The 15,529-nt window shown below is 43.5% G+C and overlaps 1 protein-coding gene across 1 annotated transcript in view; it reads left to right on the top strand.

The window, feature by feature from the left end:
• Window positions 1-15,529, top strand: part of cdh13 (cadherin 13, H-cadherin (heart)) — a 319,277-nt gene that overhangs the window by 86,420 nt on the left and 217,328 nt on the right. The window contains exons 4-6 of the mRNA XM_015036051.1: window positions 2,243-2,350; window positions 11,145-11,150; window positions 11,394-11,546. Of these exons, the coding sequence (XP_014891537.1) occupies window positions 2,243-2,350; window positions 11,145-11,150; window positions 11,394-11,546 (267 nt within the window). The remainder of the gene's footprint in view (window positions 1-2,242; window positions 2,351-11,144; window positions 11,151-11,393; window positions 11,547-15,529) is intronic.

Genomic DNA, 15,529 nt, shown 5'->3' with positions numbered 1-15,529 from the left:
TGCTGCGATGCTGTGACGAAGCGATGCTGCGATGCTGTGACGAAGCGATGCTGCGATGCTGTGACGAAGCGATGCTGCGATGCTGTGACGAAGCGATGCTGCGACGATGCGATGCTGTGATGCTGCGCTGCTGCGCGCTCACATCCGGACCGCACAGTCCCCCTCCGGCTCGTTCATGTGAAATTGTCGGTTTAATCTGCGGTGGTTTTCAGAAGCGTCGTGTTTTACAGCTTCTCGTCTGGCGTCAGCTTTCTGCCTCTGACATTTCAGAGGTCACCCTTGAGTGAGTCCGATAAAAAAAAGGTCATTCCAGCCGGCGCTCCGGGTCTCTGGGCGGTTCTGCTCGGCTTGGGTTTGTGATTGGACTTTCATGATGCTTTCTCTCCTGAATTTGCTGCTGGTCAGTGAGACGAGGAAAAGACTCGCTCCTCTTTCTCACCTCTCTGTTCTGGTGAGAGGAGTGGGAGTCGGGTCAAAGGTCGTCAGCGATTGAACAGCAAACAAATCACTGAGCAGCAGAATAAATAATCCAGAGAAAAATGCCAGAATCACAAAGATCTCTGTCCTCCAGACTGAATTATCTGTTTCTGACATTCTTTGTTTCATTTCGTCTTTATTTGAGAGAGAATCAAACAAAGACAAAATCAAATCTCTTGATTTTTTTCCTTTGCTATAAATGCATCAGCGCATAAAACTCCCATTATTTCAGCCTGAAATGCAGCAGAATGAACTTAAGGGCAGCATCAGCTTAAGGTTCGCCGGGTATGCTAGCATGTAAGCTAGCATATAAATAGAAATATTCCCTTGGATTAAACACTGCCACCTCTGCTAATGTTAGAGCTCAACAATAAACAGAAATCTGCAGCAGGCAGGAAATGCCTTCAGCCTAGAATTTAATCTCAACAGTTTGTTGTTTTTCTGCTTGAATGTTGCTTTACATAGTAAACAGTTTACAATAAAGTCAGACTCAGTATCTGGTCTCAGTCTTCAGTGTTACAGAAAAAGACTGAGGTTTCTGCCATCCAGGTTCTTATGTTGCTATTTTATTAAACAGCCATTTACTGCTGGTCTGAATCTGAATGAAACGCCTTGTGAGCCGTCGGTCCTGGTTTGATGGATGGCAGGTGAGACGTGTTCAGGCTCCTGAGCATCAGCACAGAGTCATGTTGGATGATCAGCTGATCATCTGGGGCTGAGCTGCTGACCAACAATTCATAACTATCCAAGTCATCACAGTCAAACATTACTTGATTCTTCATCGGTGCAGACAGAGAGTCTACGTTGTGTCTGTGATGTTTGAGCAGTAGCTTTGTTAGTACGAGGTTTGCAGAAGTTTCATTTATCTGATTGATTGGTAGAAACTCAGCATGTTGACAGAGTTGATCTGATCGACTCCACAGCCTGAAGACCAAAACATGGTTCTTTACTTTGGACGATATTAATATTAACCACTTGATGCTCTTTGGGTTTGATGTGTGGATCAGTCTCATATGTAGTTAAGAGTTTTTTTTATTTAAACAGAAAACTTCTTATGAAATGACCGGAGTCCTAACTGTTTCCACCTAAGATGCTCTGGAGCCGTTTTAGTGCAAACATCTGAGCCATAAAAAGTCAAACTGGAGAGTCCAGCAGCTCCGTGTCTGCAGCCCGGATTCGGCCGGCCGCTTTTCTCCCTGTCGGCTGTAATTTTCATCAATTTTCATCAATATCCAGGCGGAAGGCTCCCGGCGTGTCCCTGGTTCTGCTGGAGCGGAGGAACATTTCCCCACATTAGACTCTAAAACTACTTCTGTGTTTACAGCAGCAGGAGGCAGGAAAATGAAACAAGATTATGTGTTTTATGTTTTCCAAGATCGAAGCAACATTTCAGAACGACTCCATCTGCTTGAATAATGCAACTGCTTTATTACAAATGTGTCATCTCTCATTGCTTTATTTTAGCCTCTATTTTTGCTTTGCTTTTTTTCTCCGCTGTTGTCATTTTGCACAGCAGCTGAATGCAGGATTAAGTATGAATTTAATTTCAGAGAGCTGCTGATTTCATGTTTACTGTGTGAGTCTGTAGAAGAAGCTGCTTTGCTTTATGAGGACACGTCGTTCATTGATGAACTTCTGGGACGTTAATGTAACTGTGTGTGATTCCAGCTGCCAGTTTGTTCTGGTTTTGGGTGAATTACAGGGGATGTTGTAGCTTCGCCAGGCAGGCTGGTTGGTGGAACTTGATGAGATGTTTCTGTTGCAGGAGGTTCTGGGCCAGAAGCTACGGTACCGGTCGAAGAGAGCGCTCCTCGTCCCGCCGATGATCGTCACTGAGAACCAGAGGGCTCCGTTTCCCAGGCTCATCGGCAAGGTAACAAACTCTGGCTCTCTTCTGCTCTTCGTTTACTGGTAGGATTCAATATTTGCTGTTTACGGCAGTAAAGATGGCCGCCGCAGTAAAGATGTCCGCCATCTCTGGATGGATTGTAAAGTTGCTGAGAGCGACGGGACGGTCAGCAGACGGTCAGCAGACGGTCAGCAGGAAGCTGATGAAGCTAACAGCTAACAGCAGCCTTTAGTGGAGCTGCAGCCTCTGGCCCGGTTCTGACCCGGTTCTGTTTGGATGTCGGGTGGGATGTGATGCGTTCACTGACTCAGACTGCTTTCATCACTTCATGATCATCATTTTCAGCCACAGTCTAGATTTACCGTCTGGATTCTTCTGCTGCTGAGTTTTGACCATGTTTCACTTTAGTGAAGGAGAAATCAGATCAAATCGACGTTCAGACTGCAGACACTTTTAAACTCTCAGATATGATTTAGTCCCACATCTGGAAGAGGAGCAGATCGGGTTGTTTGGGGTGAAAAGGTCAGACATGAGTCTCATTTGCTCTCTGTCACCATTTAAAGGCCTACACTCTTTTTCGACCCACCTATTGTCGTTTTATTCGATATATTTTTGACCTCAAATCAAATTTGTTTGTTTTGGGTGTGAAATTAACAGGGTACCTGTCGGTGTGTCTAATCGGTAAACTGGATGGCATCATGGAGACAGCTTGCTCTTCACTGATTTAGTTTCTAAACATCCCGATCCAGAGGCAGCCGGCGGCTGTACAGCAGGGAGTTTTTACATGAAGGCAAAGCAACAAGCAGGCGATGACAGAACTGGAGCAGGTGGAGACTCGGCTCGCCCCGTTCAGGGCAGAACAGAACCGACCTGAAGCAGCTAGGCCAGCAAATACATGTGTATTATGTCTACAATACACACTCATGTCCTTCTGTTCATGCAAAGACCAGCTGGATCAAGTCACAAACATTACATTTTACCTACTTACATTTTCATAGAAGCAGATTTTAGAGGTTCAGAAAAGTTAGCAAGAGATTCCAGTTTCCTTCCTGGAGCGGGTCAGTGGGTCCGTCAAGTTCACAGGATTTAACTTTATTTCTCAATATGAGCCAAAGAAAAACAAAGTTCATGAAACTGTAATATGTTTCATACAGCAGGAAAGCTTTAAATTAATATAAAATTAAACAAAATTAATATAAAAGGGATTTTACTGACAGGTTGGAGGATAAATTTGTCAAATGTTTAGTTTAAACTCAGCGATCTTAAACTAATGTGAAAGCTGCAGTAAAGCTGTTTGAATATCGTTTGTGAAGCTTTTTGCTGGTCAGTATTTTGTTTTGCTCATATGTAAAATTTGACCTTTTTTCATACAAGTACAAACAAAAGGTGGTTTGTTTCAGTGGAGGCAGATGCAAAGTTTGCATTAGGACATTTTAAACATCATTAATTGGAATTTATCATAACAATAAATCAAAATGGTATCATGATAAGACATTTATCACAATAAATGATATAATAAACGATACGATAAGTGCCCAAAGCTAATCTTTGACTCATAAGAACTGGAAAATGGATCCATTTCTGCAGACATACAGTTGTGTCGATGCTTCTGATGGGTTGAAGCTCCTGGTTCTGAATCCCAGAACTCGCTCCGATCCCATTCCGAACTCGGCACCGTTGGGTTTGCTTGCTCTCCCGGTGCGTTCTCTCTGGATACTCCAGCTTCCTCCCACGACCCAAACTCATGACGTCAGGTCGGACGGCTGCTGCAGTGACAGAGTCAGCATGGAGGATGAAGCCTGAAGCCGTTCTGGTCACTGACAGACGGTCTGCGGACTCCAACATCTGAAGAAACCCACGCTGCCCCGTCTCCTGACGGATAATTGGACCCTAGGGAGCATGACCCGGCCCGGAGTCTGACTCTGTGGCTCAGACCGATGCGGTTCCGCTCAGTGAGGCGAGCGAATGCCTGCAGATATCAGGTAATGAAGATCGGTGGACTGACTTCATCTGGCATGCATCTTCTCTCTCTTCAGGGGAAGTTTTGGGGAATTCATGCAGATTTGTAGTCTGGCAAACTGGAAGTGGATCCAGAGTCAGGAGACCCTGTGGAATGTAAATCATGTCTGTGGGCCCAGCAGGAGCTGCAGGGCGTTTGCTGCATTTCCTCCCAGGCTGCAGCAGCACACCTTTTACAAGACACTTCATATTCTCCCCCATCACTTATTCCTGCTTCTTAACACTTTGCATTTGCAAATTTGATTATCTTTTCATCCTTTGTTCTTCATCCCTCTCCTCTTCCTCCACACTCAGCCTTGCATGAGGAGACGGGATAATACCGGCTATTTTACCCTGTAGAAAGCTATATGTTTGCCACTTGGCAAAATTGATTTTCCACACCAATAGTTTTCCGTCTTCTCATACAACGTAGCACTTCCATATGGCAGCCGTTCATTTCTCATCCTCTCTCTGGGAGATAAGCAGTTTGAAGGAAGGATGAGCCCAGATTGCAGGAGCTCCGACTTGACATGTGTGGCTGTGTGCATATATAACTCCACTAATGCAGGCGGTGTGTGTGTGTGTGTGTGTGTGTGTGTGTGTGTGTGTGTGTGTGTGTGTGTGTGTGTGTGTGTGTGTGTGTGTGTGCTGGAGGCAGGAAGGTGGGTCGGCTGTCAGTGCAGCTCACTGGGGAAGGGTAAGAACCTTGTTGTTTGTGTCACACCTCCTGCCAGCTGTGGAATTGTTTTGATGCAGAGGTCTGTGCGCGGCCGTCCCTCCGGGCCTGAAAACGCCTCACAGCAGCTCATACAGCAGCTCGACGTGCAACGAGACTGATGTGCTTAAATGTTCCCCACTTCAGCCTCTGCTAATTGGAGAATCTTAGAGTGAAATCAGTCACAGCTCAAGCAGTTGAAATGTTTCTTCCTGGGATGTTTGTGATCCGATGTGGGGTAAAACTGAGCGTACCGCCGCTCCACCCTCAGCGCTGCTGCGTCTCTCAACTGAAGGAAGACGAAAACACACACGAGTCATTTGGGTGAAATAGATGTGCTATAAATAATAACACACCGATTTCACTTGGGAAATTAACAGTTTTAGTTTAGGAGCAGCAAAATCATGAGTGTGAAATATTAGACCAAACTTCCTCCCTCCCTGATGAGGCTAACATAAAGGTAATAAAGCTGTAGAGATGCATGCTGGGTAATCTGGGATCTTTAAATGACTCATTAGGTTGTAAATTGGTTCTTATTGACGTGTTTATCAGCTCAGTGACTGTTTGGATTCTTTAACCTCTTGGACATTCGTCTGGGGAAACAGAACGAAAATGTTTGTGTGTAACAATAATTTATTGTTTTAACTTTTAAATGTTGCAAAGGTTCGATTTTACGGAAACATTTAACTGACAAAACCAGGAAATAAATTCAGCAGCAACATAAGAATGAGGTTTATAGCCTGATACAAACCTCATCAAAGTTAGCTTCAGATCTCGTTATTTTGAGATTTATGTTTGATTGTCGTCTGGAGGAAACTAAGTGAGAAGCAGCAGAATCAGAGGGAAACTGATTCTGCTGCAGACCAGGACGGCTTTTAAAGACGTGTGTGTGTGTGTGTGTGTGTGTGTGTGTGTGTGTGTGTGTGTGTGTGTGTGTGTGTGTGCTTTTAAAGACGTCCTGGTCTGTCGGAGGATCGGATTGAAGCACTGACAGAGAACTCGTCATCACCAGGGATTCATTTCCTGTACGAGTCCACAGGATGGTGAAGCTGATCTTGTTGGCCTGGAACCAGATTCTGCTCTGCTCTGGTTTGGGTCGTTTTCCTAAATGTCCCCATATCCCGATGCTGAGCTGCCATGTTTCAGTGAAAGATCATTATGTCAGTAAATATGCGTTAATATATTTTAAGATTCACTAAATTATGACAATGGAGCAGATATTCTTTGTACCGTGTTGGGTCTTAGGTCCGGCTCGGTCCGGCTCACCCTGACCGGGTCCGGCTCACCCTGACCGGGTCCGGCTCACCTGTCGGACCAGGTGAAGTTCTGTTTTGGAGAGCACTGAGGGCCCGTCTGGTTTGCAGCTAAAGTAGTAATGGGAGGAATCTTCCTGGATGTTACTTGCATCAGCTCAGCCGTCTCTCTGGGATCTGGCTCTCCTGCTGCTGACTGTCGGCTGTTAGACGACTAAACGTCTGATCAGTTTTTTCTGGAACGTTTGAAGCCCCGTTGAGCTCGTCACCGTCTGAGGCGTTCGATATCAGAGCTTCATCCAAGACAGGAGCAACAGAAAGCAGGCAGCCTGCAGGCCTCGTTTAGTCTAATTGATTCTCTTAATTATCTTGGGAAAACTGTCCCACACACTCACACACACAGACACACACACACACACACACACACACACACCGTGTCATTTCTCCTCAAACAGAACAAGGGGATATTCAGGTGTTTTTATGAGGTAATGATTCTGTTTGCTGATGTCAGATCTTCAGGTTTTGCCTCATATTAACAGACGTCTGTGGCTGAATTCATGACATGAAGCAGCTTTTATTTTTCTGAGTTTCTTGACTCCAGAAAGAAGCGCTGACGGTGTGAGGCGTTGTCAGGCTTTAACCCAGATCCCAGTCCGCTGCCTTGCTGCTGCTGCTTCTCTGTGCGCTGTGAGGTGTTTGCTGTGGCAGAGCGTCGCCACACCCCCTGCCATCTTCCTGCAGGATGCTGAGCTTCACAGGCTTTCATGTGCGCTCGGCTGGTAATGAGAGCTGATGGAAAGAGGTGAGATTCCCCCATCAGTCCTCCCACACACGCAGGGGGAGACAAAGCCACTGGGTGCAGATTTCTGCCCTCATCAGAGTGTGAGCGAGCGTGCACTGCTGATGATCAGTCCTCCACCCTGCAGAGTGGAAACTTCTCCTGACACTTCACTTCCTCCTCTGGTGAACTGGCTTGGTCTTGAGCTCTGATCTTTCACACTTCCTGTCTCCTCCATCTAGGAGGTCCACTCCTGTCATTCCACTGAAATGGTTCAACTCCACCCTGCTTTCTTCATTTTGTAAGGTTTCAACTCAGATTGTTCTAATTGGAAGAAATATTTTACATAGCAGCAAATGTGCAATGATTTTAAACCACAACTGAGAGTGCTGCTGGAGTTTTACTGTTTTAAAGGCTATAGGTGCTAATGCATGCGCTAAGTGTAGCAGCCTGTAGCAGTTACTCCTCTCATTGTTTTACTTTTTAAATATTTTTTAGATTATTTTATTTTACAACATTAATTATTTTGCACTTTCATATGGTTATATTTGTATTGATATTTATTACCTCAGATGGAGTAGCTTATCAACGAATAAGGAATTTCCCCTTAGGGATCAATAAAGTCTATTCTATTCTAGAGCTGGAGCTAAGCTGGTCACTTTGTCTATATTCACACAGCAGGTGTAGATGATCAAATTAGTTATTTAGTCTTATTTATTTATTATTTTATTTTAATCCAATTTTTTGTTTTTGTTTTTGCGTGGTCGTTCATGCTAATAAAATGCGGTCGCAGTCTGACTTCTGTGTGAACGGTTTACGAGCCCAAAGCGACCCGCATGCGCAGAAGAAGAACGTAGACGTCACACAGCAGCGCTCTGTTTACGGAAGTAATATTGGCTGATGTCGACTATTTATTTCATTATTATTTATTTCATTCTTATCATTTTCAGCCGTTATTGTTTCCATCGCCTGGTTTCTTCTGGAGTAGAATTATGACGCATGTCTGACGTCAGTTATAAAAAAGTTGGATAAAATGTGACATGACCGTTTTGACTGCAGACGCTTCGAAAACCATATGATTTAGCTCCTCATATGAAAGTTTTTATTTTTTTTATTTTTTTAATCAAACTTTATTTAAACAAGGTAAATACAAACAAGAAAGGCAAATACATGAAAAATAATGAGACATATGTTCCTCATTTGAAAGTGGGACAGATCAGATTTTGGTGAAAATTTGTAATTGGACCGTCATGTTTGCCTGCTAGCCTAGCTTCTGACCCGGTGCCGCTGGAGGAGTCCAGCAGGACCAGAACCTCTGGCTCCAGGTCCTGGTGGAGAGGCGGGTTCTGTTGGTATCTTCAACATTCATTCCTCCGTTGGTTCTGATCATTTATTAAATGGGTCAGATCTGTAGTTGTAAAGGGAGTGCGTTGAGGACTTTAGCCTTTACTCATGCTTGACCTATAAACAACAAGCCTTCGGCCAGTAGGTGGCAGCAGTGCTCCAGCTAGTCAACAGGCTGCTTGTTCAACCCAGGAGAAGAAGAAGCCGACAGACGCGCCATGATGGCGACGTTTGAGACTGAAAACAAAACGGCGGCAGAGGCAAGTAAAGGAGTATTGGGCTGGAGAAGATTAAGATGAATTATTTAGTCATCATAGCAGCAAGTCCTTCTTTGTAAAATCTATACCAAAGTGTAACTTAAGATGCTAAACATTTCTCATTTTCAGGCAGCTTCGTGTAGCAGTTCGCACGTCATAAGATTACAATTTACTCACTTTTGAGAATCACACACAGCTGCAGTCTGGATTAAATGTTATAAATTCAATTAACAAACCAAACTTGGACTTAAAACAATAAAATGAGTCGCATTAGCTTAAGATTTCAGTTTTTGCATCTCATTTTATTAATTTGTTTTGATAATCAGATTGAGTGCAGAGTGCTGGTGCCACTGGTTTGTACTAATAAATAATGAAATATTATCAAATTCTCAATAATATTTCAATTTGGGAGTCATGAATAAACATTAATGATGCCAGTGGGGGTCTGACCTGACAAAACAGAGTTGAGGAACACGCATTAGATGAAAGCAACTCATTGAGTGTAGATTTGTAGATACTATACTAATTAACACCTGCACTGATAACCACTTCAAAAATATGAAAATGTGACATAATTAAAACAAATTTTAAAAAATGTTACAAATGAATTAAAATGAACAAAAACGCATATAGTAGCAACGGCTGCTTTTATCATCTTAATGAAAAGGAAAAGGTGAAGGAGGAAGTTGATTCAACTATTTAAACACAAACTTAATGAGCTTGAATAAAATGTGGCAACGACGGATTCTGAATAGTTTTGACAGATTAAAGACTTAATTATAGATTAAGTTAAGTTTTTACCTTTGGTGGGCGACTGTAGCTCTGTGGGTAGAGTCGTCATCTTGTGATCGGAAGGTTGTAGGTTCAATTCCAGCTTCCTCCTGCCAAAAGACACTTAACCAGCCTGAATGTGACTCTAGTGTAAAGCACCTTGAGTGGTCAAAATGACTGGAAAAAACACTATATAAGTTATATAAATGGACTGAACTATGTAAGTCTGAATGTCTGCGCTCTCACTTACTGCTGGAACGCCTTTATGTTTCTGTTCTGTTGTAATATTTGCTGTCTCTCACATTCCTGCTGAGGAGAAATGTTGACCGGAACTGGAGTGTAGTCTCAGAAAGTGGGTTTTGCTCAGAGAAAGTTCTGTTTTCTTCTTCCCTCCTCGTTTTAAAAGGCAAACAAGGGAAAGAGTGTAGGAGAGAGGAGGGAAAAAGATGAATTGGGAGAGACGAGTGGAAGTTTTGCAGAAGGTTGGAATGGATATATTAGAGAGCTGAAGCAGCGGGGGATGGAGCGGGGCGAGGAGATAAATGCCAGAGCGCTCTGAGTGTTGGAGCGTTGTCTGACACGGCCTGTAAAGCTGCAGCTTCATGTCTCATGCTCTTTCAAGTGGGGAGCAGAAAGGCCTTCGTTGCAGCTGCTGTCCCATTGAAGTGTGCTCTCATTAAGACCAACCTCACGCCTCCCTGTGATCCTCCGGCCGCCGCAGCGGGTCGTTTAGATGCTTGACTCAGAGCGGCGGCGCTGAGGTCACTGCTAACCCTGCTGGGCGCTCAGGCTGGAGGAAACATGATGAGTCTGAGAGGACAGACTGGCAAATGGACGGGAAATGCACATGGAATTAAAATGAAAACATAGCATGGTTTGTTTCTGTGTGTGATCACAAACACCTGGACTGTTATCTGAGCGGAGGAAAGCAAACGGAGTAACGACACCCCTTCAACGATTTCCACATTTTGTTACATAAATACAGATTTGTTTGGCTTTGACAGAGCAACACAAAGTGATGCTTCAGCCGTTTCTGGTTTCTCTCCACTCAGTCTGACAGGATGGAGAAAAACTCAGAACATCAGCTTTCAAGATTTTCTGTTGGATTTAGTTCTGGACTTTGACCAGTGGGTCCTGGAGGGCCGGCATCCAGCATGTTTTAGTTCCTCTGGATCCAATGATGGCTCGTTAGAGGCCTAAGAAGAAACTGGCCTGCTGAGGAGGTTGTTGTCCTCCAGGACCCACTGGACTGGACCATCCTGACCCACAAACCACCTCTGATCTAAACCATCCCATAATATCTTTCTTTTGTTCTGTGATTGTCCTGATTTAGCTCCATCCATCCTCCCACAGTATGATGCTGCCACCACCATGTTTCCCAGTGGGGGTGCTGTGTTCGGGGCATTGTGCTGCTGTACCCGTTTTCAGTCTGGTAGAAACTTTCCTCTCAGACTCTCAGCTGCAGCAACGCCTTTCTTTTACCTTCAATTAGGGGGTGATGAATTTATTTTCCCACCACACTTTTCAGATTTTATTTGTAATGATTGTTCATTTGTTTGGTCTCAGAAATCCCAGTGAAACTCGTGGAAGGTGGTTCCTGTATGAATCAGTAATAAATGTTTTTTATTTCCTGGATGCTGACCTTCTCTCTTTGTGTCTCTGCTTTTCTCTCCGCCTGACCCGACTCTGCTGGAAACCACAGTCTCACGTGAGTATCTGCTTCTGGCCAGGAGAAAACCTGTCACACACACACACACACACACACACACGCACACACACACACACACACACACACACACACACCATAATCCAGCAGATTAAGCTAACGTCTCACCATGAGCTTCCTGTGGCTGGTGCTCCTGTCACCTGAGATGCCTTTAATTCAATGATTAACTTTTGGTTGTTTTAATGGAAGAAAGCAGCCTGATTGTGTGTGTGTGTGTGTTTTCAGGTAATTTTGACAGAGAAGACGGTGCACCATATCTTCCGACTGACAGGCCCCGGCGCTGACCAATATCCCAATGATCTTTTCACCATTGACACAGAGACAGGAGACGTGTCAGTCAGCCGCTCACTGGACCGAGAGACCATCGACTCCTACCAGGTCAGTGCACGTGTGTGTGTGTGTGTGTGTGTGTGTGTGTGTGTGTGTGTGTGTGTGTGTGTGTGTGTGCGCGCGCTCGTCCTGTTAGTTTGGATGTTCTCTCTGCTCTTTCTGCCCACTGATCCTTTGACAAGTGTCAGTTTCTTTGTTCGTTAGATTGCCGCTTTGTTCACCAGTTATTTACTTTCCAACTCTGAGAATTTATTCATGGGAATTTGCAGGCCGTTGATTTTTATCATGTGAATGAAAAAGAAAACTTGTTATGGAGGAGTTTGTGAAAGTGCCATTGATTTGCAGCCACACAATCCAAATATTGGCGGTGCTGTTTGGGGAAGAAAAGGACTGATCCTATCAGAAATAGGTGATTTATTCCTTGTCAGACGCAGAGGATGGGCTGTTTTAGAGGCCTGCTGGGATTTTTGCTTGTAGTGCTGTGTGTCTAATAAAGGCAATACTCTGGAAGAAAGAGAGGGAGATAAGGTGAGAGAGAGTCTGCTTTTTAAAGCTGCCAATTGACCTTATCTTGTTCTGAGGAATCTACTGTGGCTCAGGACGTTCAGCTGCTGATAAGCTAAGTGGATATTGTAAAAACTGAAATAAGTCAGTCTGTAAATAGCAGCAGATGTGAGGAGATGAACAGATGTTCATCTTCTTCTGTTCATTAGTATTCCAATATGGCTGCCGGTAGTAAGGATCAGGCTCCCATCTTCTTACCTGTCTCAGTCTGACGAAGCCTCCAGATATAAATTCACGTGTTTGCACATGAAAATGCAATTACATTAAAATACATACCAGCACATATCCATGCATGCATATGTATATCTATAATTAAACTCACACCAGATTTAAAAACCGACTAGAAATGAATGTTTGTCATAAAACTTATTAAACTGCATCAGACTGAATCTCTCAGAAACCATAAGGAAGAATCAGTTTTTATTTCTGACAGAGACAGAAATAAAACCGGCCGTCATCCTTCACGGCGGCGGTCGGGGCGGGCCGCCGTGTTTCTGTATTTAAGAGGTTAAGTGGATAGGAAATGTAAAAATATTACTGGGTAATTACATGTTGCTGGAAAACATCATCAGGGAAACAATATTTAAACCCACAACTAGTCTTTGAGTTTGAGCTGTTTGCCCACAAACACAAAAGTAAACTGGATGATAACTGATTGTTTTTATGTTGGCCAGTTAAACTCCTCCTCCTCTCCCAGATTAAATCCAACACAGTTAGAGCTGCTGATGGGGCCCCTCAGTCAGATTCTGCTCCAGGCCTCATCAGCCTTGGACCGGCCCTGCAGGACGAGTTAATCTGGGTTGGTACATCGTGTAACCGGAAAAATGCTAAAAATAAAACTGAAATAATCTAAAACCAGCGTAAAGTGTGACATCGAGGCGAGGCTAAAGCTCCTCACCGGGCTGGACCTGCATGATGAGGTTAGCGCTGGTTCGTTAGCCGCTAACGCTCCGACCAACCGGGACACAGACATGAACTTTACAGGGCAGACAGCGCCACACGCTGGGCAGCGAGTTGAGATGGAAACGCTGCATAATCACAGATATAAATCATTCTCACCGCTCCCTCAACCCGCTGAAAGAAAGACGACAAGTTATTCCTGCGGTTCACGTAGAGCTGCTCAACCAGAGCCAACGCGGCGGGTTTTAGACTCCTACCTTGATGTGGAGTTCTCTAAAGAAACATGAACATGTAAATATCCACACAGGTCAGCCTGAGTCCAGTTTGAGTGAAAGCAGGCGCGTGGTCCATGCTGAGGTAAACTTTAGAGATGAAGCACACACACACATATATTTCCTAAAAACACAAACGAGCATCGCTTGGCCTGGTGGGGGGCCAAGGAAACCTGCTTCAGCTTTACGCATCAGAAACAGAACACCGGATAAAAATGGTCGTCTCTGTGTTTCCAGAAGGTTCTGCTGCTCCGGTCGGGTTTCTGCATCATCTGGTGATGTTTGTTCTGCTAAAGGTTGTCTGGCAGGTGGAGACTCTCTGCTCAAAGTGAGCTTCCTCCAGCATTGGAAACGTTTAGCACACTTGGCTCCAAAATGTTTTACAGATTCAATGACCTGCTGATTCACAAACTTTCAGTTGAATAATGTTTGTGTCGATTTCATGCAGGTGATCGTATTAAAATAATTTACTGCTAATTATGGATTACACAAAGGTTTTCATGATTTCCAAACTAACTGATTTATTTAGTCTCATGAGGAACATTTCACAGTTCAGCTGGCAGCCAAAGCAACTAATGTCGGAATGAAGGTTGGCTATGATCAATCTAAAGTCTAGGAAAGCAATTTAAAGAGAAACTAAAGTCCAAGTAAACTTTTCCATTTGGTAGTTAAAGCTGTGATTTATGAATCAAATTGGGCTCCTTCCAGAGTTTAAGTGAAAGCTGTTATATCAAACCCTTCCTCATCTTCTAATATGAAAACTACAATAAAATGTTGCATTTCTCATCATTTCTGTGGCTCTAAATCACCAAACAGTTCACTAATATAGACATGAAACTTTATCAACAAAACACAACGTTCTGATCACATTGGAAGCAGAAGGATCAGAATATTCAGAGCGAGCTGAGCTGAACGCAGTAAAAACACAGGATGCTCTGAGGCTGCTGCAGTCCTGGATTGAGCAGATATTTCACGTCTGCCAGATGTGAATAGATGTCTCAGAATGAGTTTGACGTTTTGAGTTGAATGGGTAACATTACATGAGTCATTAAACGAATGACAACCACCATCAGACGAAATGCTGCATTTGTCATATTCTCCTGACTTAAAAGCAGTCAGCTTCTTTCATGCACATTTTCATTCTTTAACAGATTTAATGTTTGAAATTATGATGATAAAGGAAAAAGTGCAGAAGATCAGAAAGACCCAAAGAGCCGACGGCGCTAAATAAAACCTAACAGACAATAAAAATAAAAATCGGAGTAATGAGTACTCTGATGTTTTAAGGATGCTTTTGTAAAAATCGCCTTCAAAAAGGCTTCAGACCCCTGAGCTGTGTGGGTCAACAAATTTCACTTTATGTTATCAGGACTGTAGAATAATGAAAAACAGAAAACAATGTGAACAATTTCTGTTTCTTTTAATCAAAAATTAGCACATTTTATCCCCCTTTACTCTCAAACCCCTAAATAAAATGAAGTACCAAGCTGGTGTGATTTTATGTGTTCATTACTTAATCCAAATATAAAACAGTCAATCATTTACATAATTAGTTATTATTGCTGCAGAATGTAAATATATTCACCCATCAACTTTTTACCAACGACAGAAAACAGAAGCAGAGTAGATGGAAGCCTCACATGGAGCTGAACAGGGCTGCTGCTTCTGTGTGTGAATGTTGTCGTCTTTGATGGTCTTTTGGCAGAACTATGTATTTAGTTTGAAAACAGGCAGGATAGATGTTCAGACCTGGCCTCCAGAAGACGAGCCGGGGGATTTTACTGGGAAGGTTTAGCCGTCGCACTCACAACGTTCCAGCTGCTGCCTCTTCAGGCGCCGTCCTGAAAACACACGGAGAACGCTCAAAAATAAATCCTTACTGTGTAAAAACTAAAAACAAGATGCCATCATTCCAGCTGGATTTGATGTGTGAATCCGTAATTCGTCTGTATGTTTCCGTTGCTGCAGCGTATGCGGTTACCATGCCGACTGTAATAAAGAGGGATTTAACTGGGCTGCTGGTTCCTCAGGGAGAATCTGCTTTCATCTTGTCATCTGCCTGCATCTCTTTGTTGGATGCTGGTGACTATTATTTGTAGTATTATTATTATTTTCCAGGAAAATATTGTTTATATGAAGCCTGATTGATTCAAGTCTGCTGTGGTAAAGAAAACAGGCTTTTTTCAGTTTGAAACAAAACTATATGGATGGATGGATGGATGATGGATGGATGGATGGATGATGGATGGATGGATGGATGATGGATGGATGGATGGATAATGGATGGATGGTGGA

The sequence above is a fragment of the Poecilia latipinna genome, unplaced genomic scaffold, assembly GCF_001443285.1.
Source record: "Poecilia latipinna isolate Pla-1442-1.1 unplaced genomic scaffold, P_latipinna-1.0 Scaffold356, whole genome shotgun sequence".
NCBI classification, from domain to species: Eukaryota; Metazoa; Chordata; class Actinopteri; order Cyprinodontiformes; family Poeciliidae; genus Poecilia; species Poecilia latipinna.
This window is presented reverse-complemented; position numbering and strand designations above follow the sequence as displayed.